The 24,176-nt window shown below is 45.5% G+C and overlaps 2 protein-coding genes across 7 annotated transcripts; both read right to left on the bottom strand.

Annotated features, from left to right (window-relative positions):
- Positions 1–1,196: 1,196 nt before the first annotated feature.
- FCRLB (Fc receptor like B) lies at positions 1,197–7,567 on the bottom strand (the record flags this gene model as incomplete). Of its 5 annotated transcripts, none has more annotated exons than XM_082614728.1 (6): positions 1,197–3,500; positions 3,806–4,096; positions 4,752–5,018; positions 6,596–6,850; positions 7,185–7,205; positions 7,537–7,567. In XM_082614728.1, the coding sequence occupies 6 exons, from the start codon at positions 7,565–7,567 to the stop codon at positions 3,085–3,087; spliced, it is 1,281 nt and encodes a 426-aa protein (XP_082470854.1). In that variant the 3' UTR covers positions 1,197–3,084. The 5 variants fall into 5 exon arrangements, with proteins under 5 accessions (XP_082470854.1, XP_082470855.1, XP_082470856.1 ...); XM_082614729.1 differs by having other exon boundaries at positions 3,211–3,500; positions 3,806–3,951; XM_082614731.1 differs by having other exon boundaries at positions 3,338–3,500; positions 3,806–3,989.
- An 8,823-nt stretch (positions 7,568–16,390) lies between these two features.
- Positions 16,391–23,073, bottom strand: FCRLA (Fc receptor like A; the record flags this gene model as incomplete). Of its 2 annotated transcripts, XM_082612978.1 has the most annotated exons (6): positions 16,391–16,692; positions 17,531–17,815; positions 18,288–18,554; positions 18,875–19,027; positions 19,298–19,312; positions 22,995–23,073. In XM_082612978.1, the coding sequence occupies 6 exons, from the start codon at positions 23,071–23,073 to the stop codon at positions 16,391–16,393; spliced, it is 1,101 nt and encodes a 366-aa protein (XP_082469104.1). The 2 variants fall into 2 exon arrangements, with proteins under 2 accessions (XP_082469104.1, XP_082469105.1); XM_082612979.1 differs by lacking the exon at positions 19,298–19,312.
- Between the last annotated feature and the right edge of the window lie 1,103 nt (positions 23,074–24,176).

Genomic DNA, 24,176 nt, shown 5'->3' with positions numbered 1-24,176 from the left:
TCATCAGTAGGGACTGGCAAATGTCATCTCTCTCTCTGGTAAGTGATTTGTGAACCTCCACAGTGAACTTAATGCTCCTCCTTTGTGCTTTTAAGCACCTTAGCATCCCATGTCTTAAAACCTCTAGTAATGAAAAAGTCTGTTTATTTGTCTGTCTCTCTCTGTAAGGGTACTCTTATTTCCCTCTTTTGACAAATGAGAGATCTTGAGCTCAGAAGGCGTGTGCAGCCCACTCCCCACCAATAGAGGTTGAGGCCAAAGTATATGTAAAGGCATGAAAGAGGCTGGTGTGCTGGGGAAAGAGCAAGTGGTCAGTGTGACTGCTCTATATGTCATGATAGGGAGTTTGGACTTTAACCTAGAGGATTTGATTCACTCTTTTATGGAAAAAGTCATAAGTGTAGAACCCAAAGAGTTGAGTTCCTTCTTTCCATAGAGTTAAGTCCAGATAAGAAACTTAAGACTCAGGGAGGACAGAATGAGAGAGTAAAGCTGAGATCCAAATGAAACTTGCCAGAACCCTTTCTGCTCTCTGGTGGAGGACATTTGGGTTCCTTGCCTGGTATCTGGTATGGACTCCCACAGGTTTAGGGTCGAGGTCTGAGTCTGAGACACAGAAGTGATCAGCGAACCAGAGAGAAGCAGCTTCCTCCCCAGGCTTCTCCAGCATTTTGTTGCTACCCTTGCTGCTTGGGAATGAGCCTGAGATTCTCCTTAGGCAGCCTGGGCTAGCCCAATGTTTCCCTAAATGCATGTTGGAACCTGAAACAGGAGCTGGATGAGGACTTTTTTTTTCCCCCCAGAGGAGCATGGCCAGTAAGCTGCCTGTCTGTTATCTCTTGATATTTCCTTAGTGCAGGTCTTCCCGGGAGATCATGAACAGGTATTGTAGGGGAAGATCAACGAGAGCTGGGGGGCTTAAAGACAGTGCAGACTTGAGGGCATAAAACTCACCCTTTCCCCCGCCACACACACATCATTTAACCCATAAGTTCTTATTCTTCCCCACTCCCCATATCCCTAGCCCTAAATGGAGGTATGTGGCAGGACAGGAAGAAAGATATTGTGGCTGCTAACAAGGTGTGAATGAGCAGATACTGAAGAGATAAAACTCTCTTTTGAATGGCTATTTCACTCTTTTGCTCTCTTAAAAAATGATCAACTGAGTTTTTATATTAATTTTTATTGGAGTATAGTTCCTTTACAATGTTGTGTTAATTTCTGCCGTGCAGCAAAGTGAATCAGTTATACGTATCAACTGATTTTTTTTTTAATGACTCGATTCTTTGATTACCTAGACTCTTGATACTAATGCTGGTCACTTCCTGTCTAGTTCAGGGATGGCAGAAACTTCAGGGGCCACAGGAGTAGAGGGGGGTTAGCCAGGGAAGGCTTGCTGGGGGAGAGGTCTGAGAAGTGAGCTAAGCCTACATTAGAAAGGTGGAAATCAGGACCACAAAGACCCTTGTAAACCAGAACCCCAGTACTGGATTATAGGGCCTGGACATACCTCCTCAGGGTTAAGCAAGTGTCCACTGAGATCAGTTTATCTGATTGCTCTTTTGTAATTTTAAATTAGCTTCTCCTCCAGTAAGGCTTATTGATGCCCTGAATAAGGAATGCTTCCAAATATCCATCCCAAATATCCAACAGGTTAAAGAACCTCTTAACAAGACCTTCATGTTCTGATCCCTTCCTACTTCCCCATGTTCATCTCCTGCCACCTTCTCCCTAAAACACCCCCCCCACACACACACACATGCATAAATACACATAATTCTCCAACCACTTTCAATTATTTGCAGCTCTACAAACACACCATGGTCTTTTATGTCTCTTTGCCTTTGCACCCTCAGCCTGCATGCCCTGCCCCTCAATCTTTTCACATCTCTACTTGGTGAAATCTTGCTCTTCCTTCAAGATTCAATTTCCTCCTCTGAATTCCCAGTGTTTCATAGAGCACTTATCACATTGCACTGTAATTTATGTATGTATCCACCTGCCTTTCTCTTTTTTATAATTTCAGTGACTTTGCAGTAATAACATGGTGAAGATAATACCAAGAAGAAAAGGATGAAGTATGTTGATGTTATTCTGGTTAATTGTTCAAAAAGAAATGGGAAATTGCATTATGACTGAGTATGTATCAAGTAGAAGGATGGGAGGGTAGAGTTGTTATCAGTTCTAAGCCTTAGCAGTAAAGGTTAACTGATAAAGGGTAAGGACCCAATGAGAAATAAACCTCCTGGGAATAATTCACACCGGACTTGCAGAAAACCAATAGTTTTAGTAGGCAGACGAGGGACTTATAAAATTGAATTGTATGTTAGTGTTGGAATGGCTCTTAGGGAGGTAAGAACCTGCTAAAAACTAGAATTCAGCAATTTTGAGAATTTGTCTTAAACTTTCTTTAGAGATTTCTCGATGCTAATAGTACCAGTTGTTTAGTTAGGCTAAAGTGAGCATGGCCTGCCTGCTGCCACCAGAGCCCATCAGCCTGTCTAGCTATGTTGGTGCAGGAGGTGCGTCTGGGTGAGTCTAACAGACTCGGAGCTGACCCTTATAACCTGGAATGGAGGCCCACACGAGTCCCTTTCCCTCTCTAAAACTAGCCCAGGACTTTGAAGGTATACACTCATCAGAAACAGAAATGACAGTCTTTTAAAATTTAACATTAAAGTCACGATGAATAATCACAACTTGACCCTTAAATGTTCCAAAGAGCTTAGTACCAAATAACCTTAAGAACCAAAAAGCTGCCTGTGCTGAAATACATGTTGGGTGGATTTATATGAAAAGCTAAGGATGACTAAATTCAACTTCCAAACATATACCTCAAAGTAGTAAATAACAGGTTTCTCCTTCTTACTGAAATCTGTGAGGGGAAGGAAGCCATCAGAGGGAAGGCCTTGTGGTTACAAGGATGTGCTGTGTTAGACTGACATGGCAGCCACCACACTTGATAAGCCACAGTAAGACAGAGGGATGCAAACAGTGATGTCTTTGTAGGGTCTCCACGTGATGGGAAGCAGGAGAGACAAGGGATGGATACGCCTGGAGAGGGGGCAGTAGCCACCCCCTCCCTCAGCTCTCCACAGCAGTGGTCTCAGGGGTTCTCTGACTCACAGCAAAGTGGGAAGCGGGGGTCTCGAGTGTGTCCCTGTGCTCTGGTAAGGCCTGTGGCTCCTTTAATTCCAGGACCACCCGGCTGAGAAGGCCTTTAAGCAGCTGCATTTCTCGGAGCAGAAGGTCCACGTCGGGTTTTAGGGCTCCAGTGGTTTGTTCCAAGGGGGTCAGAGGAGCGCAGGCCGGTGGCCCAGCAGTGGGGGCTCCGCCCGCGGGGAACAGCAGCCCGGCTGAGGTGGTGTTAGGGACAGAGGTGACCGACGGGACCGATCTGGACAGCGGGGGCTTTCTGAAGGAAAGCGGCTTGTTACCGGGCGCCAAAGCCGCGGCCTGTGGGACCGGGACGGTGGTGGACGCCACGTCCAGGGGAGAACCTGTGAACGCAACACATAAAGAACCGCACGGCTGAAATCCTTCTCCCAAGGGCTGCGGGGTAAGGAGGGGGCAAGGGATGGGGGTGGTGGGCGTGGGAGAGAAGCGCCGGGCCGGGGAGGGGAGTTCGGAGAGTGAGGAGGGTGGGAACAGAGGTGGAGAGGAGGGAAGGAAGGGGGAGGCGGGCGGAGATGGGGGATGGAGATGGAAGGCGCGGGGAGAAGCGGGGGCCGGCGAGACAGGCGCTCCAGATGGGCGGACGCGGGACTACCCGCCCGGGTGGGCTTCCGGAAGGGCAGTCACTCACCCCGCCCCGGAAGCTGCAGCCAAGGGCTGCGTTTCCGAACGCTGCGGCTGGCGGTAGCAACCTCGCACCAATGCGATTCCAGCTCCTCGACCTCCGGCTCGGGGACGGTGTACTCGGCGCCCCAGTCGAAGCGGCGCACGGCGCGACTGTACTTGTAGAAGGCGAACTGCAGCGGCGTGTCGCGCTTATGAGGGTGCAGGAGCGTCTCGCACCGCAAGACCACTCCGCCGAGGGCCGCGCCGCGAGCCTCCACCCGGCCCATCACCCTCAGCACCGGCACCTGGAACAGCTCTGCGGAGAGGAGGCCCAGTGGCTAAGGATGCACTTTAGGCCGGCGCAAGGGTCCCAGGGAACCAGGTCCGGCTGGTCCACGGTCCCACGACCCCTCTCCCGGTTTCCCACAAGGGCCCGTAGCTGACCAGGGAGGAGGCTGTGTACACGTGGAGGGAGGACAGTCTTTTGAAATGTGGGGAACGAGTCCATGAGGGAGGGGAGAGCTTGAAAGGAGGCACGACCAGGTATGACGCTTCGTGTCACCTCCCGACTGACACCCAACTCGGGTTCTCCAGCCTAGAAGGGGGTCGCTGTGCCTGCTTCACAAGACGCTCAGGAGCAGTCCCCTCGCCCCAGTCCCACAGTGATCCCACCTACTGCTGCTGTCTTTCTGGCTGGGGCTGCGGAGAGAGCTGCCCCCAATATGGGGGTCTGTACCCGGAGTAAGAAACTGGATGTGTATCGGGGAGAAGGGACACCTGCCCGCACGCAGGCTACAGATCAAAGGCGACTTCACTGAGGAGGAGGAGAGGAAAACGTGTACTTGGTCCCGCAGAGAAATCCGCCATGTGCCAGCTACTGTAACCTCCGCCCCTCCTTTCCCCGCCTGGTTTCTGTCCCAGAATTTCCCAGGGCTCGTTTGCCTCCCTCCCCGGCCCCAAGTCTCCCCCACCTTGCACGGTCACGGCCACCTTGGCGGAGAACATGGGCGCGCTCTCCACCGGGATGCGCATGGTGCCGGAGCACTGGTAGCTCCCGCTATCGCTGGCGCGCGCCTGGGGCACCGTGTAGTTGGCGCTGGAGTGGAAGTAGCGCACGGGTTGGCCATCGTGGTAGTAGTGAAGTTTGTAGACGACCTTGTCGTACCAACCGCGGCAGCGCATGACCAGCGGCTCGCCCTCGAACACCGCAGCATAGGGTACTTGCAGGATCAGCCAGTCTACGACAGTTAGCACAGACAGACTCCAAGAGAAAGTCCATCCCTTGGGGTCTCCCATACTTCTCCGCCTCCCTGCTCCCCTCCTCCTTCCCCTTTCTCCTCACCAACTCCCTCCCCCCTTACTGGGCACCCCAGGAGCCTCAGAACAAGAAGCATCAGAAGGTGAGTGGGAAGGAAAGGGGAAGGCCAGCCTTTTATTAGTACTAAGAAGACAAAGATGCCTGAGACTTGGTTCCAGCCTCAAAGAGTCATGCCCATCAGAGTCCAGTTTAAACTCCTTAGGATGGTATCAGGGCCTTCCTGACCTGGCCCCCGCGTACCTTTTCAGCACCATCTCAGGATTCTCCCCTGCCCCGTGTCTCCTTTTCTCTCTCCACCTTCCATTCCTAATGCAGGCTAAGTCCGTGCATACTGGACTGCTGGGAGAACTGGCCCTGCTCTGAGCCCAGAGGCTTTGTACCTGCCAAGAAGACCCCTTCACCTGCTGTAGTTGAGGCCTACTTATCCTGCAGATCTGGGCTTAGATCCTGTCTCCTTGAGAAAACTTACCTGACCCCACCCCCAGACTTAGGCACCTCCCCCAGCACCCTTATTTACCTGATCACCATCATCATCATAGCCAGCACTTACATAGCCCTAGTGTCTGCTAGATGCCACTTTAGGTGTTTCATATCGAGAAAGAATTCCGCAAGTGATAGCCACAATCTCTGTGTTACTCACAGTTCTGCAAGCAGTGACTACCGTCTATCATATTCAATATGTTATCTGTACTCGCTATCAATTTCCAAACAAGAAACCACAGAGTATGGATGTGAAGTATAAGTGCTAATCTGAACACTGAGTGATGATCTTTAAATTCTGAATACAAAATATAGCCTACCAGGCTAAAATGGCATAATATTCCCTACAAAGTAGCCAATCCTGTGCCCTAATGAACAAATGACTGTTATTTCTCTTATCCTGTTTGGAAATCCTTTATCCCCCAGGGAATTAGTTTCTTAATTGACTCTTATGTACACATGTGTACATGTCTATAATAAAATTCTGCTGAAGTGCTTTCTTCATCTTTTTTCTTTGAAAACCTATCATAATTCATTTTTAATCTTCACAACAACCAAAGAAATAGATACTATCATTGGCCGTATTTTAGTGGTGGGAGGCGCAGAGAAGCATCACACTGGTCAAGCAGGAGTAATTCCCCCAGCTGCATGCAGCCTGCCCAGGGACCCTCACTTTTCCTGCTTTGCTTTGCCCTTTCTCTCCCTACCCAACCCCCCTCCTCAAGTTCTCTATCCAATATACCAGGTCCTTGGAGCCTCTTCTCTTCTGAGCTACTAAATGAACAGAAATAATTATTTAGTGTCCACTGTGGCAGGATGGTAAGGGGACCTTTGGGGCCACACAAGACTTACTGCATCTCTCACATAGTGCCAAGCAGGTCCCTGCCTGCCCCCAGAGACTCAATATAACCCCCTCCTTCCTGCCCCAATGGGAGTGGCCCAGTGTCCTCCCCCACAGGAGGGCCATCACTACCAGAGGACATGTGTGCTGCCCCTCCCCCATGCTCAAACACTCACCATTGGATACAGAGAGGTGGATGGGGTCACTGACAGGTGCTCCCCGTGTCTGGCATCGATACACCCCTGGTGTCTGCACCTCGATGCTCTTCTTGTGAGAGGGCAGGAGTAGGTGGCCCAAATACCAGAGAGTGCTGATGGGTCGGAGCTCCAGGAGCAGAGGGTGGTACCCATCACACCGCAAGGTTACCCTTTCCCCCTTGAAGATTGTGGTCCAGGGTGGGTGTAGAGACAATATGGGCTTCTCCAGAGTAGCTGGGAGGGTGGGGTATGGGAGGGGGTAATGTGAAAAAGAGAATCAAGGTGAGGTGCCCAAAGATGAGGTCTGAGGTTGGGAAATCTCAGAAAACGCTAGCTTCTAGGACCCATCCCTGTAAGAGGAGAGACCACATTGGGCTACAAACTAGACTGGTCAGCACCATTTCTAAGTGCCAGTGCCTACAGGCAAACTGAGTCACTGGGATTGAAGAGCCATGAGAAGAGTCACTACGCCAGAACAGCTAAGAAGTGGGGAGTACCCAACCAGGTCACTTAGGATGGTTGGAGTGGAAGTTATAGAAAATTTGGATGAAGGATGTGTAAGACTCACCAGCTTGCCCACTGCTTGGAACTGCAAAACAAGAAATGAAAGAAGCAAGAAGAAGGAGAATGTTGGAGATGAGAGGAAAGAAAGGGACTCTCTTGACCATACGAAGGATTCAACAAGTCTCAAGACCTGTTTTTCTTCTGCCTTTATTTCTCTCAGCTCTCAGCCCCTTCCTCTTTGCGTCTCCAAAAATAGATAACGAATCGAGGATTGAATATTCCCCCAACACACACACACACACACACACACACACACACACACACACACAGAGAGAGAGAGAGAGAGAAATACCCTGGCCCCCACTCTTCCCCACACCCAAAGTCCTTATGCCGCTGTTACCTCATTGAGGACTCACCCAGGAGCAGGAGGGCTGTCAGTTCCCACATGATGGATCTGGCAGCAGCAGCTGCAGACCAATGGGGATGCACTGGCATGGGATGGGGGAAGAGAGAGAGAGAAGATGGCCAGTGCTGACCACTGAGTACTTGGAGACACTGCTGCTTCTCCCACCCATTTCTAATTCCTGAAGACGGTGGACTGGAGAGAGCAGGAGACAGGCTGGATAGTGTCAACTGTCAGGTGTCCCAAGCACCAAACATTGTCCCACCTACAGCCCCTGAAGCCACCTCACATCTCAGGCCAGCCCCAACTCCTGTAGAGAAGGCCCGCTGAGCAGAGTCTGTGCCCTTTTCAGCCCATGAAAGCCACACAGAATCCCAGACTCTGGCAGGTGACCCTGCCACCTTCAGGCTCCCCAAAACATCCCACTCCCATCCCACCTCCTCCCCATCCTCCAGCAGGCTCCATAAGCCTCAATTGAGAAAGACATCTTCATGTCCTTGAGGTCTACCCAGGATGTTTATTCTGCTCACTTCCTGGTGACAGACATTGGTGTGAGGCCTAGTGAGGTTGACACTGGATTGTGTGCACCCAGCGTTCACATCCTCCCATGGGTTAATAGACAGGAAAGCATGACTCACCAACCACCTTCTCTGTCACTGTCTTACAGTGTCACAGTCAAGAATAGAAATGTTATGTTTCCCCCTTCTCCCTTCCTGAAACCTTAAACCTTTAGAAATTAGAAAACACTTCTTTCCTACCCATCGCAATGCTCTCACCCTATAGCATCTCCACTCACTTGTGCCTTCCTTCCTTTCATCTGTCCCCAACCATGCCCCAGTTCTAATAGTCCTTACCTGTGTTAGAGAAGTCACTGCATCAGCTCCTTAGAAGCTTTTCAGAACCGTCTTCCCAACTGTACTACTTGTGCTTTCCAAGCCATGTGATCATACCCTGAGCAATGGGGAACCTGAATTCTCCTGTAAATACTTAATGAATTTTCCAACCTGATAGTATGTCTCCTTGGACCGTCTTCTGTCCTCACCCGTGGCTGTTTAATACTGGGGCATCTCCTTCCCTTGGAGCTCTGGCAGGAAGGAGATCGACTATCAGACCCTGTCAACTCTCTTAAAGACAGTCCCTTCCCCTCTTCCTTGCTGATGCCCAAAGCTTCACTCGGAGAATTCCCTCATAGTTTCTCTTAATGTGCTAGTCCTTGTTGAAATGCAGGTGCCCCGTAGGGAAATGTGATTGGTCCTTTAAATTAAGCTGGTCACTTCGGATCCTGTTTTGAGAGCATGTGTTGATAAAAGAGAGATAGAGTCATATGGGTCTGAACAGTAGGGAGGTAATTGATAAGGTGCTCAGGAGTGGGGGAGGGAGAGAACTAGATACCAGGAACAGAGATTATAAACCGCCTGCTTTGGGAGGGCCCAGGCTAGGCAGTGCCCCCAGCTTCCCCACCTCCTGCCTGATGCCTCATCCGGGGCCTGTGTGGGCCTTCCCATATCATTCACAACCTGCCCCCAAAGTCTGACCTCTGCACCAGGTCACCACCTCTATGATAAGAATGTAATGCACCCATCAGCTGTCCCTTAGTCTACACAAGCCGACACTGTTTTGGCTTCTTATCACTCAGAACACAGATCTCAGCCTCTTCACCTGATTCCATAAGAAACTTTTTTTTTTTAAGTCATTGGAGGTGATTCATGTATTTAGGCAGTTGAGTTGGTTTTTTAAAAAAATATTTATTTATTTATTTGGCTGCGCTGGGTCTTAGTTGCAGCACGCAGGATCTTTTTTTTTTTTTTTTTTGAGTTGCAGTTCGCAGGATCTTTTTAGTTGCAGCATGTGGGATCTAGTTCCCTGACCAGGGATCAACCTGGGCCCTCAGCATTGGGAGCACGGACTCTTAACTACTGGACCACCAGAGATGTCCCTCCATAAGAAACTTGATTGTACTCAAAATTGGTGAGGTGTCTGATCTTCCCTGAAAATCTCTAGAATCACCCATAGGGTTCATATCATAGAGTGCTCAAATTTTGGCTTGAAGAATGTCCCACCCACACTTCTTTATTCTAGGCTTTCTTCTGAATTTTTCCCAAATTGGATCTTTTTCTCCATTCAGGACTTTTCCCTGCAGAATTTCTAACTCTTCACGCCTTTACTATGCAGAGAAATTTAACAGTTATCATTTGTTACCTGAGCAATTGTTTTAAGCCTATCATGACATAAGTTCTGGACAAGATACGCTGTCATCTGATAAGAATTCTGAGGAACAAAATGTTTTCAGTGATGGTAGTGGGATATTGCTGCTGTTGCTATTGATGATGACACCAGCTTACTTTCAGTGAGGGCTGCAGCTGTGAGCATGTCGCCTGCACCACGCTAAGTGCTTCACAGATGTTACTTTATTTAATCCCCACAAGGGCCCTTTAAGGAAGGATTATTATAATCTCCATTTTACATGCGTGGAAACTGTGGTGATAGAACTGGAATTTGAATAGAAATCTGTCTCACTCTAAACTCTGCTCTGTCTCTCATGCTCACGGCAGACTGTCATCACTAGTCTTTTCAAGTCTCCTCTCTTGTTTTAATATGATTTTTTACCTTCATTCACATTACCATTCTCTCCCCCACATGAGCACCCACTACATAATGTTTACAATCCTTTATACATGCACATACTTACGCTTGAGAAATAGTTTGTATTATTAATTTACATAAATGGTATTGTGTTTTAGATATTATTTTCTCTTTTAGAACAAAAGCCAGGGTTTAGAGGAATTTGCCTCTTTTTTTTTTTTTTTTTCCTTCCTCGATGATTGAGCTGAGACATCTCACCTCATCTTCTCCAGCCCTTGAACTGGGATTTACATCATTGACTCCCCTGGTTCTCAGGCCTTTGGATTCAGACTGAATTATCCTCTCCTAGGTCTCCAGTTTGCAGACGGCAGATCATGGGACTTCTCAGCCTCCATAATCTCGTGAGCCAATTCCTCATACTCAACTTTCTCTCTCTCTCTCTCTCTCCCCCAGCCCATGACAACCACCATTCTACTCTTTGCTTCTACAAATTTGGCTATTTCAGATCCCACACATAAATGAGATCATGCAATATTTGTCTTTCTGTGTCTGGCTTATTTCACTTGGCATAACGTCTTCCAAGTTCATCCATATTGTTGTGAATGGCAGGATTTTCTTTTTTTTTAATGGCTGAATAATATTCCATTGTATGTATAATATATATAAATATAATACATACAATATATAGTGTATATAATATAGTATATATATACATATATCACATTTTCTTTATCCATTCATTTGTTGACATTTAGGTTGTGTTCACATCTTGGCTATTGTAAATAATGCTGCAATGAACATGGGAATGCAGATGTCTCTTTGAGATACTAATTTCACTTCCTTTAGATATATATCCAGAAGTGGGATTACTGTTCATTAGGCAGTTCTATTTTTAATTTTTTGAGTAATCTCCATACTGTTTTCCATAGTGGCTGCACCAATTTGCATTCCCACCAACAGTGCACAAGTGTTCTGTTTTCTCCACAGCCTTGCCAACACTTGTTATCTTTTGTCTTTTTGATAACAGCCATTCTGACAGGTGTGGGGTGATATCCTATTGTGGTTTTAATTTGCATTTCCCTGATGATTAGTGACATAGAGCACCTTTTTATAATATATACCCATTGGCAATATGTATGTCATTTTTTGAGAAATGTCTATTCAGATTCTTTGTCCATTTTTTAATCCAGTTATTGGGTTTTTTTGCTATTAAGTTGTTTGAGTTTCTTATATATTTTGGATGTTAACCCCTTATCAGATACAGGGTTTGCAAATATTTTCTCCCATTTCACTCTGTTGATTATTTCCATTGCTGTGCAGAAGCTGTTGCTTCTTCTCATAGATGTACAAAGGAATAAAGAAACATGTAATATAACCAACTTAGACTTTTAAAAAGCATCCAATTAAAAGCATTAAAATGATTGACCTGAAGTTGAGGTCAAAATTATTTTATTACACTTAGAGAACTGATTTAGGAATAGAAAAATAAATGGGTTCTTCTCTTCAGAAATGCATAAATATTGGGATTTCTGAGAGTAGTGTCAGGCTGGGCATTAAGAATGATCTAGTTCAATAATTCTCACTTTGGTCTGTAGATACCTGGGGGGTCTAATGACCCTTTAAGGGGCCTGCAAAGTCAAAACTCTGTTTATAATAATACTAAGAGGTTTGCCTTTTTCACTAGGTTGACACTTGCATTGATAGCATAAAGCAACAGGGAATAAAACTGCTAACTCCAAAGCACAATTTAAGGCAGTGGCACCAAACTGTATTTTTCACCGTTATGTTATGCACTCACAGTAAGAAACCAAAACCAAAACAAAACCTTGATGAAATAATTTTTTAAATTAATTTTATTAAATTTTGAGCTCAAAATATACGTTTTTAATATTCTGTGTGATGAAATAGGAAGTATGCACTTCTGTACTGAAATACAAAGGCTGTCTTCATTGAGAGCTGTTACACAATTGAGTTCTGAGCTGTACCAGAACAAGCTACTCTTTTTCTTGGAATACCATTTTTAATTGAAAGAATGACTAAAAAACTATGGTCATTCAGATTTGGGTATTTCTCAGACATTTTCTCAAGAGTGAACAAAGTGAGTCTGTCACTTCAAGGAAAACATCTGACAGTAATTATTGCCAATGATAAAACTCAAGCTTTCAAATGAAAATTAGAATTTTGGAAAAATTTGTATTTATGATCATGATCTTGACAGCTTCCCAGTAATTAAAGACTTTTCTGAAGATATTGGTGGTGATATTACATTCGATTTTTAAAATATTGTATATAGTGAGATGGTATCAACATTTGAAAGGTCTGTATAACTTTGTGAACAAATATTTTCAACCAACCAATTCATGGGTGAAAGATGTGTTTAAAGTACAAGAAGGACTAATGAATTTTAATGTAACAGAGTAAGAAACACTTGTTACTATGGTTTCAGATTCCATAATGCAACTCCTGTTTAAGAAACTACCCCTTGGGCTTCCCTGGTGGTGCAGTGGTTGAGAATCTGCCTGCCAATGCAGGGGACACGGGTTCGAGCCCTGGTCTGGGAAGATCCCACATGCCGCGGAGCAACTGGGCCCGTGAGCCACAACTACTGAGCCTGCGCATTTGGAGTCTGTGCTCCGCAACAAGAGAGGCCGCGATAGTGAGAGGCCAGCGCACTGCAATGAAGAGTGGCCCCTGCTCACCGCAACTACAGAAAGCCCTCACACAGAAACGAAGACCCAACACAGCAAAGATAAATAAATAAATAAATAAATTAAAAAAAAAAAAAAAAAAAAGAAACTACCCCTTGTCGAGTTTTCAGGAAGCATCAAAGAAGAATATCCACAATTATATGAAAAGGCTCTTAAAATGCAATTACAAATCTATGAGGTGGGATTTTCTTCATAAGCTTCCATTGAACTCTCCTTTGAGGACACAGATCATGTTAAATTTGTCTTCTTTTTTTCTCATAGAACCTTGCACGTAAATGTCAAATTAAATGAAGGTGCTTCTGTACTGACAAAAATTAGCTGTCTTGTCTGGCTGGGAAAATGTGTGAAACATCTACAGTCATATCTTTAAGGTCAACAAAAAAATGTTCACCAAATCCAGCAATACTAAGGGTATACTGGGGGCAATCTTTAGTAAGTTGGGGTTACTTGGGGATCAGTAAAGGAAAGAACTACTTCATACTGTAGGTAATAAACTTGACTTCTTATTACTTCTAAGAAAAGACAATGGCAGAAAACATAAAGGAATCTGAAGATGATTTAGAGAAATATATATATATTTAAGGAGGCCTAAATTCCTACTCTGAGATTTTAAAAATTAATAATTTAGGGCTTCCCTGGTGGGGCAGTGGTTAAGAATCCGCCTGACAATGCAGGGAACACAGGTTCGAGCCCTGGTCCGGGAAGATCCCACATGCCACAGAGCAACTAAGCCCGTGCGCCACAACTACTGATCCTGCACTGCAGAGCCCACATGCCACAAATACTGAAGCCCACACACCTAAAGCCCATGCTCCACAACAAGAGAAGCCATCGCAATGAGAAGTCTGTGCACCGCAATGAAGAGTAGCCTCCTGCTCGCCGCAACTAAAAAAGCCCACGCACAGCAACGAAAACCCAATGCAGCCAAAACTAAATAAATAAAATAAATAAATATATGTATGAGTGAATGGTTAAACAATATATTCCTTTGTATAAAGGGCATCACACCATATGGTATCTTCTGGGACTTGCTTTTTTCACTGAATGTTAATATTCCTGATATTCTTTTATGTTGCTGCATTGTAGCTATGGTTCATTTATTCTACTGTTGTATAGTATTCTGTTCTGTGAAGATAGCACAACTTACCCATTTTTCCATTGAACAACTGAATTGACTCCACAACTGAACTGACTCCAAAGTTCTGATTTTACAAATAGTGCTATTATGAACATTATTCTACTTGTCTTCTGGTATACATGTACTCGGCATATATACCCAGGCATGGAATTCTGGGTTATAGGGTATGCAAGTATTTGCCTTTACAAGATAATAGATGTGCTTTGTATCTAATGTTTATTTCAGAGATAACATCCAGTGTAGCTGCATTAGGACCTCTGTGGGTTACAGAATCCTAAACTGCACAGGCCATAAACCCAATCTAGTATAACAATTCCTCTTTCCCACCCCCTCTCCAACTTCCCCAGGACAGGTAGAGACAGATAAATCTCTCTCACTCTCTCTCTCTCTGTCTCTCTCTCTCTCTCTCTCTCTCTCATTCTTTCAGTTATGTTCTTGCCTTCCTCATCCCTGATGATAGCAGATTCTCTCCCTGAGGCTTCCAAGTTCCTGACCTAATCTGGGTCCCCTGGGGAGAATCTGGAGATTTTGCTGATACCAGACATACCACTCATCCTTTAAGGTTCAGCTTAATTCCCATCTTCTTCTCGATGCCTTCCCTTATTATGCTGACCCAATTCAATTCAATGAAACAAAATTTACTGAGAGTTTAAATATGCCTCATTAAACTAGACACCAATGAGTCAATGTGGATCAGAGAGCTCAAGGAGCTCTAAAAGAGCTCACCCTCTAGTGAACAGAAATAAGATAGTAAAAAATTAAAATGCAGTGTGACGATAGAGGTCCACACAGACACATGGATGAGGAGTACAGAAGTGAGACACTTAGCCAGCTGCACCCATTTCTTCCTTCCTTGATCTCGGTTAGCTTTTGTTGTCTGTACATGACTTCCTTATTTAGCATGAGCTTGCAGGATGCGTTCATGAACGTGGTACCATTAGCTGAAATCAATTCCATGTAGAATGGTTATAACATAGTATCTTTGGAGGTCCAGCATAGTCCACTGGCAGCTGAGCTTCCACTTTGGTCATCCACCAAATGACATATCTCTGGTCATCAGTTCTTGCAACTCCCATTCATACAGTTGCTAATCGATCCTCTCATGCTGCAGTGATATTTGCGGACTTTTACCAATTTCCAGTTGCTTTCTGATCTTTCCACTTGAAGGTGTTAGGAGCCACCATAAAATTGGCATTTTAGAGGGAGCTAGGAACCACCATAAAACTCGAATTTTAACATCCAGCATGATTCTATTCCTTTATTTCTTTGTGGCATGTCTGGACCGATCACATGTACATATTTTGTAAATCACTGTGGGTCCAATCTACACACAGAATAAATGGCACAAAGAAAAAGTACACTGGATAACTTCATACCACAAGATTTAGGAGAAACATGGTAGAATGCTCTTTGGCTGAGGTCATAAAATGGTGTGCTAACTCACTGACCAAAGGTTACTGTAGAATCTGGCAGGCTAACTCTCATTGGCTGAGAATGTACAATAGCAGTCCAAGCATAGAAAAAAAAGTATTACTATGGTACCAAAATAGATTTATGTATATTTTTAAAGAAAAATATTTCAGAGATGGATTAAAACAAATAATTGCTGCTCTGGCATTGTTCTACTCGATCACATGTTGCTGAGTCCACTAGGATCTTATGGGAAATTTTTATATACCCTGCTTTAATTGTTTAATGGGTAGGAGTATTACTGCCCCTCCATCCCAAATTGTAAACTTTCTATAGACAGAGACACTGTCTTATGGGTATACTTAACATAGCATCAACTTGGGTATGTAGCAGAGGCCAACAAAATACCAGCACGTAATTAATATTTGCTGAATAAGGCTAGGAGGAGAGAATAAGTAGAAGAAGCAAAGGTCCATCCCAGAGTCCAACACCTCCATTAGGCTGGGGTTTCCCAACCTCAGCACTATTGACATTTTGGACCAGATAATCCTTTGTTGTGGAAGGCTGTTCTGTGTATTATAGGATGTTTAGCAGCATCCCCAGCTTCTACTCACTAGACACCAGTAGCACACCCTCCCCGCAATGTAACAATCAAAAATTCCTCCAGACATTGCCAAATGTCCCCTAGGGTGGGGAGGGATTGCCCTTGGTTGAGATTGCTGCATTAAATCTATCATCTCATTGCTTCTCTTTCAATCACCAGATGCTGGTCTGGGCAACAGGAGGCAACTCCTGGTCTAGATAGAGCAGGAATATGTTGTCATGTTAAGGGAGAATATACAATTATAGCTAAACTCTAATTATCACTTTGTACACATTTATTTATACTCACCTATCCCTGTTACCCTAACAAAACACTGGGCAACTTGTAAAACTACTTATGCTTAAGTATGGATGGAACGGAAAGAGGAAAAATAGAAAGAGTTGGATTTATTGGGGGTAGTTGAGCAACATGGCAGGTGAATTATTTACTCATATTTGGCAGGACCCTTTGTGGTCTGAAGCTTCAGGTGGCCAGACAAGTCCCTCAGCTCCATGACCAGGTGACCAAGGATGACCCTTATATCCTGCATTTGTTTGAGGAGAACACCCATCTGGTGATGCAGATGGGGATCTGGGAACTGCAGAGGGGAAGAGGAGCCCAGATCCTTAGAAGAAGGGGTGGGCGGTGGAGGCAGAGGCCCAGGGGGCTCCGTAGAAGTAGTTTCTGGAGCAGCTGATTTCTGAGGAGCTGGATTCAAGGTGGGAGGTGCAGCAGAGCTGGAGGGACCTGGATTATGGGATAGGAGACACAGACAAGAGTGAAGTCTGACTCTGGCCCTACCCTCATATTCCTGGTCAGTCTTTCTTATTCTCTGAAAATAGCTACGGGGCCCAATGGCAACAAAATCTTGAGGACTCTGGTCCAAATTTGAATCTGAAGCATAGTTACTTTTGCTTGAAAATCTTGCACAATGAGGCCTCATCATTAGAGGGCTATGGATATTAGCCAGTTCTTCCTCTTTCAGTCTAATTCCTTACAATATGCATGTGGTAACTGGCCCTAGGTCAACCTCTTATTGTATATGACATTAGTGTAATTCCTTATCCTTTTGCCAGCCTTCAGTGTTTTGAGGACACCTCTGCTGGCCCCTCGAGTCACCTCCTCTTCAGAATGAGCATCTCCCATTCCTCCCATTATTTTCCTTATGACATGACTCAAGTGCCCTCACTACCCTGGACACCTCCTCTGGGTATACTTCAGGTCAAATGCAGCCTTCTTAATGGGGACTCCCAGAATTGAATAGAAACTCTAGACTACTTCGTCCTCACACTAGATACTATATTCCTACCAATGCCCAGAGGTCATGTAGAGAGTGTAAAGTCTATGGGGAAGCAGCTGTGGAGTTGACTCAGGTCTTCGTTTGATGAGGTATACACCACAGTCTGAGGGAGAAGTTTCCTATTTGTGCTTTCTTCCATCACTAGGGACTCTGGCTTATTGTTCCTGTCTCCCATGTGTCCTTTCTTAACCTGCTTACACTGAACCTTAGCTCAAAAACCCAATTGTCCTATTGCCCCCCACCCCTGCCTTTTCACACACACCAGATATATACACACTAACTCACCGTGCACCCTGATCTTCAGCCTGGGGCTCTGTTTCCAAACTTGGTTGTCCTCAGTGGCTGCTTCACACCAGTAGGACCCAGAGTGTGACTCTGAAGTAGTGGGGATCTGGAATTCTGAGGAAGGGCCCCTGCTACGCACTGTCCTGCTGTCCTTGTAGAAGGAGAAGAGGAGGCGGGCAGCTGACCTCTGCAGGGGTAGCTTTGTCTGACAGCTCAGGGTTACCGGGCTTCCCTCTTGGGGCTCAGCTGAGGGTGTGGCTCTGAGAACCGGGGCTCGAAACAGTTCTGGGGGAGAGATAGGTGAGAAAGAAGAGCTCAGCCATCCTACATTCAGGTGGACCCATGACAGGCAAAGAACCCCAGTCACACTTTCCTCCCCCTATTTCTATCGGGAAGGAGTTCTCTTAGAAAAGTTCCATTTGGACCTTTCAAGTCCTATCTCTCTTCAATAGACAGGACTAGAAAAGATCTAGAGATGGGCAAATCTGACCGTAATCCAGATGCCCAGTCAGTGAACACTGGGAAGCATAGAACTGTAGGACAAAGCAGCAGGAAACATGCTAAACTTGGAGTTGGGCTAAATGACTTGAAAAGGCAATGCTAAGATGCTGCCCCTTTTGAAGCCCAACTTGGACATTTGCCAGCAACCTACTCCTTAACCCTTCAGTGACCTTACCATCTCCAATGAAAGACATTTTTGGTCCCTCTGTCTCTCCCCACCTGCCTCTGCCACAATGACACTGCCTCTAGCTCTTACCTTGAACTGTGATAGCCACGGGAGATGCCGTTTCTGGGCTCCCAGGACCAGGGCTCCTGAAGATAGCACTGCAGTGGTAGTGCCCGCTGTCTGCCTTTTGCACCACGGCGATGGAGAATTCCTTGTTAGGTCCAGGGGGACCCAGGGCTGAGCCATCTTGGTAAAAGGTGACCTGGGTCAGTGGCCAGTCTTGCCAGGCCTGGCAGCGCAGAACCAGAGGGTCTCCCTCAAATACAGGCCAGGTCGGACTTTGGAGGATCAGCCAGTCTGCGGTCCAAAGCAAGAGCTGAGTGTGACCCACTGCCTTCCTTGGGAGCTCCCTCAATGCTGCCCACAACAGACCCCTCTAATCTTTCTCTGAGGGGCCAGGTAACTTCCACCACTGGTTGGGAGTATGGAACAACTTCTCTAGGGCCTAGCACAGAGGGCACCCTGGCTTCTTGGGCTGAAGATGGGGCAGATGATATCTCATCCCATGGCCAGTGTCAGGGGGAAACTTCCTGAGTGGGCTGTGGGGCTGAAAGGAGAACTTTGGGAACTGGGAGAAAGACCTGGCCTGCACTGGTCAGTCCTTCCTGGGACCTCACCGTAGGACACAATCAGATGGAAGGGTTCACTGAAAGTGTAGCCCTTGACCTGGAAGTCGACTTCCCTTGGGTCCGTCAAGTCATCCTCAGTGTGGCAGCTGCTCTCCTGGGTGCTGACAGGTCCTTCGCACTGGAGCGCCTCAAAACTGGCACCTGAGGAGGGCGTGGTCCAAGAAGAACCAGAAAATGATGCTGTGACTGGAGAAAGAGGACAGGAATTTGCTTTCCACAAGTGTTCCTCCTTCTCCTCAGGGAATTATGTTTTTTAGAGTAGAATAGGAAGACATCAAAACATTTTTTCCAAGAGACCCATATGGATCTTTCAGAGGGATACAGCTGACTTGATTCGCTGGCTTCCAGGTGCTGTCAGTGAATGGACTGTGGTTTGAAGAAGGGGTGCGGGGGAGAGAATGGTGAACTCACCAGCATGACATCCAGCTGCAGTGCAGGAAACCAGAGGCCAAAGACAACGAGGACCCCAGGGCAGGCAGACACAGGACAGGAGGGAAAGGGAGATGATCAGATTCTAACATTTGTTGGGTGTTTACCACATACCAGACACTGCCAGGCACATTCACACCTTATCACACAAATCTTGAAAGATTTCTAGGTATGTGATTTCACTCCCATTTTATAAATCTTAACTGAAACAGGTTTAGAAAAGTCAATTCATTTACCCCAATTTAAAAAGAGAATAGGGAGCGGAGCAAGAAACTCAGGTATGTCTGAGTCCAAAATCAGTGTTCTTTTTACTTCATTGTTCAGACGTGATCTACTTTAGTCTTCAGACCGTCCTTGGGGGCTTTCTTCCAAATTTTCATTTCCCCAAATTCACTTGGTTCTTCATCCTTGAATATGTTATCTACAAACTAGCTTTTAGTATCTTCTTCCTTGCTCTCCCTTTCAGGTCTTCCTTTTTCAGCCATCTCTAACTTAACGTCCTCTGTCCCTTGAACTTTCCCTGGCAATGGTAGAGTCTATCCTGTGTCTTTCTCTCTACACCTGAACCGCTACTCCCAGTCTGTACTGGTAACTATGGAACAATTCTTTCTTTGTTTGGGGTTCAGTAGAGTTACAGATTTCGCACCATATGTCTCCTCAACCTATCTCTTAGTTCCATGGTTGACCAAGGCAAGGTAAATTTCTCCCATCTCCATGACTACTTGTTGTCCCTTGTAACGCCTCTCCTCCTTTTCTGGCTCCATGTTCATTAACATGTACTCAGTTCTTCACTCTGTCCTTTCCTATCCTACTTGCTTTTGTTCCCTTCCACTTCCAAAGGCCCAGGACTCTTCTTTGACCTTGTAACTTCCCTTAGCAAGGCCCCTATCTACTTCCTAATTCTCATTACATCAGTACCAAGTGCTTTCTTTAGATCCTCTCTCAGCTCCCTTTGACACTCTGCTACCCATTTTCAGTTCCTCCACTGTCACTCAACTAGACTCAGCCTCCTGTCTTTTTCTAAAATAAAACACTATTGGGCTATCAGGCACTTTCACTCAATAAACTATGTGGTAGTTATTATTATTCTCATTTTTTTTTTTTTTTTTTTTTTTTTTTTGCTGTACGCGGGCCTCTCACTGCTGTGGCCTCTCCCGTTGCGGAGCACAGGCTCCGGACACACAGGCTCCGCGGCCATGGCTCGCGGGCCCAGCCGCTCCGCGGCATGTGGGATCTTCCGGGATCGGGGCACGAACCCGTGTCCCCTGCATCGGCAGGCGGACTCTCAATCACTGCGCCACCAGGGAAGCCCTATTATTCTCATTTTATGGATAGGAAAACCAAATTCAGAAATACGAAAAGTGACTTTTTCAAAGTGGCATAGAGCTGGTAAATAAAAGAAGAGGGGCTTGAAAACAGAGCATGATTCCATGTCTAGAGTTCTCACAACAATATCACTGCTGTATCTTAATACAGTCACCCAGTCCTGTCTCTATGAGTTCAATAAAACAATTCAATAAAACAACTATTGTGCAGGGATAAAGCAGGTGCTGAGAATTCAAAGACAAATAAGAGAAAGTTAAAAAACAAACAAAAAGGCATTGTCCCTGCCTACAAATAACTCTCAGTTCAGTGGATGCACAGGCATGTGAAGAGATTGTTTCAGCACGAGGAAGAGAGTAATATGAAAGAATTATCTCAGGCAGCCATCAAAGCAGAGAGGAGGGTTCAAGGAAGATTTCCTGGTAAAGATGCCACCTAAGCTGAGTCTTTAGGGATGCCCAGAGTAAGTGAGAGAGGAATAGGGAGCAATGGGGAGAGCTCATTTCAGGCAGAGGTAGGCAGTATGAGCAAAACTTTGGAGATAGGTAAGAGTCTGGTGTGTGAATATAAGCAAGTTGGGATTTATTAGAGAATAAATTTCAAGGCTCAAAGGGTGAGAGAAGAGGCTGAAAAGTTTTAAAAGAGGCCAAGTTATGGTGGACCCTTAATGCCATGATAAGGAGCTTAGGCTAGCAGACTTGAATTTTAGAAATCACTCTGGCTGCAGAGTTCAGAATTTATTTCAAGGACACAAGGCTGAGACATGAAGATTAGTTAAGAAGTTGTTGGACTAGCCCAAGACAGAAATGATGAGGGCTTGTCCTAGGATACCGTTAGTTATGTTTCAGGGAAAAGACTGGCTCTAAGACCAACTTAGAAGGTAGACATTGCCAAACTTGATAATTGATCATGTGTAGAAGATGAAGGAGAAAGAGGAATCTAGGTTGTCTCCCAAGTTTTTGACCAGGATATCTGGGTGGATATCATTTACTGAGATGAGAAATAGTGAAAGATGAAATTAGGAGAATTCCCTTGTGGCCTAGTGGTTAGGATTCTGGGCTTTCACTGTCGTGGCCCGGAGTTCAATCCCTGATCAGGGAACTGAGATCCCACAAGCCCGCAAGCAGTGCAGCACAGCCAAAAAAACAAAAAAACAAAAAAAAGATGAAATTAGGAGAGGGAGGGACAAAGAGGACAGAGCTCTGGTCATACTGTGCTGAGATACCTTGAAACATACAGGTAGCTATATCTGTGCAAAGCTTGATGTTTGAATGTGAAACTCAAAAGCATGATTTGGGTTGGAGATATGACTTAGACCTCTTAATTATAGAGTTGTAGTGGTAAAAATTATACAGACGAATAGCTCACTAAGGAGACTGTAACTTAAAAAGTAGGGAGGGAAGGATGCAACTGTAGAAAACACCAGTCTTTAGGAGAAAGAGGGACTTCCCTGGTGGCGCAGCGGTTAAGAATCCGCCTGCCAATTCAGGGGACATGGGTTTAAGCCCTGGTCCGGGAAGATCCCACATGCCGCGGAGCAACGAAGCTTGTGCGCCACAACTACTGAGCCTGCATGCCACAACTACTGAAGCCCATGCACCTAGAGCCCACACTTCACAACAAGAGAAGCCAGTGCAATGAGAAGCCCGTGCGCCAGAATGAAGAGTAGCCCTCGCTCGCTACAACTAAAGAAAGCCCATGCCCAGCAATGAAGACCCAATGCAGCCAAAAAAAAAATTAATTAAATAAATTAATTAATTTAAAATAAATAAATAAAATAAAAATTTTTATTTAAAAAGAGAAAGAGAAGAGAAGCCACCAAAGGGACCAAGAGAGATATATGGAGTACAGGGAGAAGCCAGGGGAGTAGATATTGCCAAGGAAGAATAAGTGATCAGCAGTGCCCAATACAGAGAAGTCCAGCAGGATAAGATTTTAAAAATGTGCCGTGTCAATATAAAGGTCATAGCACCCTGATCAAAACTTCCAGTGGAAGTTTCCAGTGGAAGCCAGACTGCAAGCATTGAGGAGTGAGTGAAAAGTGGGGAAGTGGAGAAAGCAAGTTCAGACTACTCTTTCAAGAAATTTATCTGAGAAAAGGAAGAAAAGAACTGAGGTTGTAGCTAAAGAAGACATCATAGTCAAGGGGACTTTTAGGATGGAAAAAGTTTGAAGATTTTTATATTCAGAAAGAGCCATTCAGTCCTGCACACCAAACTTTCTTATACTATCCTTCTTATCCCACCTGAACATGGCTTCTTTGGAGGGCTGAAGTTAGTCCATGCTTCTTTCCTTTGGGTCTTTTCCCCAAAGTCAGGAATATCTCCATTTCCACACATTCAAAGATTTTACTTACCCAGTAGCATCTGGGCTGCCCAGAGCATAGCAGGAGAAAAGTAGAAGGCCCCAGCCATGAGGACACAGCCCAGCTTCATGGTGACTGTGTTTAGGTCTCCTGCAGCTTCTAACACACTGATTTTCTTCAACAAGATACCTCTCAAATTAGAAAAGAGGAAGTAAACCTAACTGTCTGATCTCCTTTCATATGGGACCTATTTTTAAATTTTATTTACTTATTTATTTATTTATTTATTTATTTTTGGCTGTGTTGGGTCCTAGTTGTGGTGCGTGGGCTCCTCTCTAGTTGTAGTGCGCAGTCTCCAGAGTGTGTGTGCTCAGTAGTTGCGACGCACGGGCTTAGTTGCCCCGAGGCATGGAGGATCTTAGTTCCCCCACCAGGGAACAGACCCTGCATCCCCTGCATTAGAAGGTGGATTCTTAACCACTGGACCACCAGGGAAATCCCTGGGGCCTATTTTCAACTTTGCAATCAGCTTTCATCCTTCAGATTGACCAGGTGGGCTCCAGCATCAACAGCACCCTTAGGGTTGTGGATGAAATGATAGCCTTCTCAATTGTTCAGAAATTCCCCCATAGAGTTCAGAGACCTTCCAAAGCACACAATTGTCTGATATCCCACCAGCCTTCACAGACTCTGGGAAAGGTCAGTACAACAATCATCCATTTCACTGATGAAATAACTGGGGACAGGAGGCAGGAAATTGCTTGAAGGCTACCCAGAAAGTCACAGGGAGAGCAATGGTGAGAATTCAAGTGTCCTGCCTTGTCCTGCTCCAAGCCTTACATGTTTCTAGTAACCAGACTGGAGCAGGACAGAACGGGGAAGAAGATTGGTAATGGCACCAAATTAGACATCAGATTAGTCCCCTGGTATAATCCTACCATCCAAAGCCCACACAAATTTGTACATAAATTTTTCTAGACTCATGCCTCAACTCTCTGTTTCTACAGTATGACTAAGGCTCTTCAGTCTCAGTGGAAATCTGAGTACAAGGCAGAGAGAGTCCCCTGGGAAAGAGCAGAAGGAAAAAGAAAGTCGATTTCCAGAGGACCTAGCAGTAAGCCCAGGCCTCAGGCGCATGGCCAAAGTACAAACCACTGATCCTGAAGAAATTAGAGACAGAAGGCATCCGATAGCTTGAGAAACCTGAGGAGGGTCAGGAATAGGGGCAATATG

This window comes from Mesoplodon mirus (assembly GCF_964341445.2).
Source record: "Mesoplodon mirus genome assembly, chromosome: 3".
NCBI classification, from domain to species: Eukaryota; Metazoa; Chordata; class Mammalia; order Artiodactyla; family Ziphiidae; genus Mesoplodon; species Mesoplodon mirus.
This window is presented reverse-complemented; position numbering and strand designations above follow the sequence as displayed.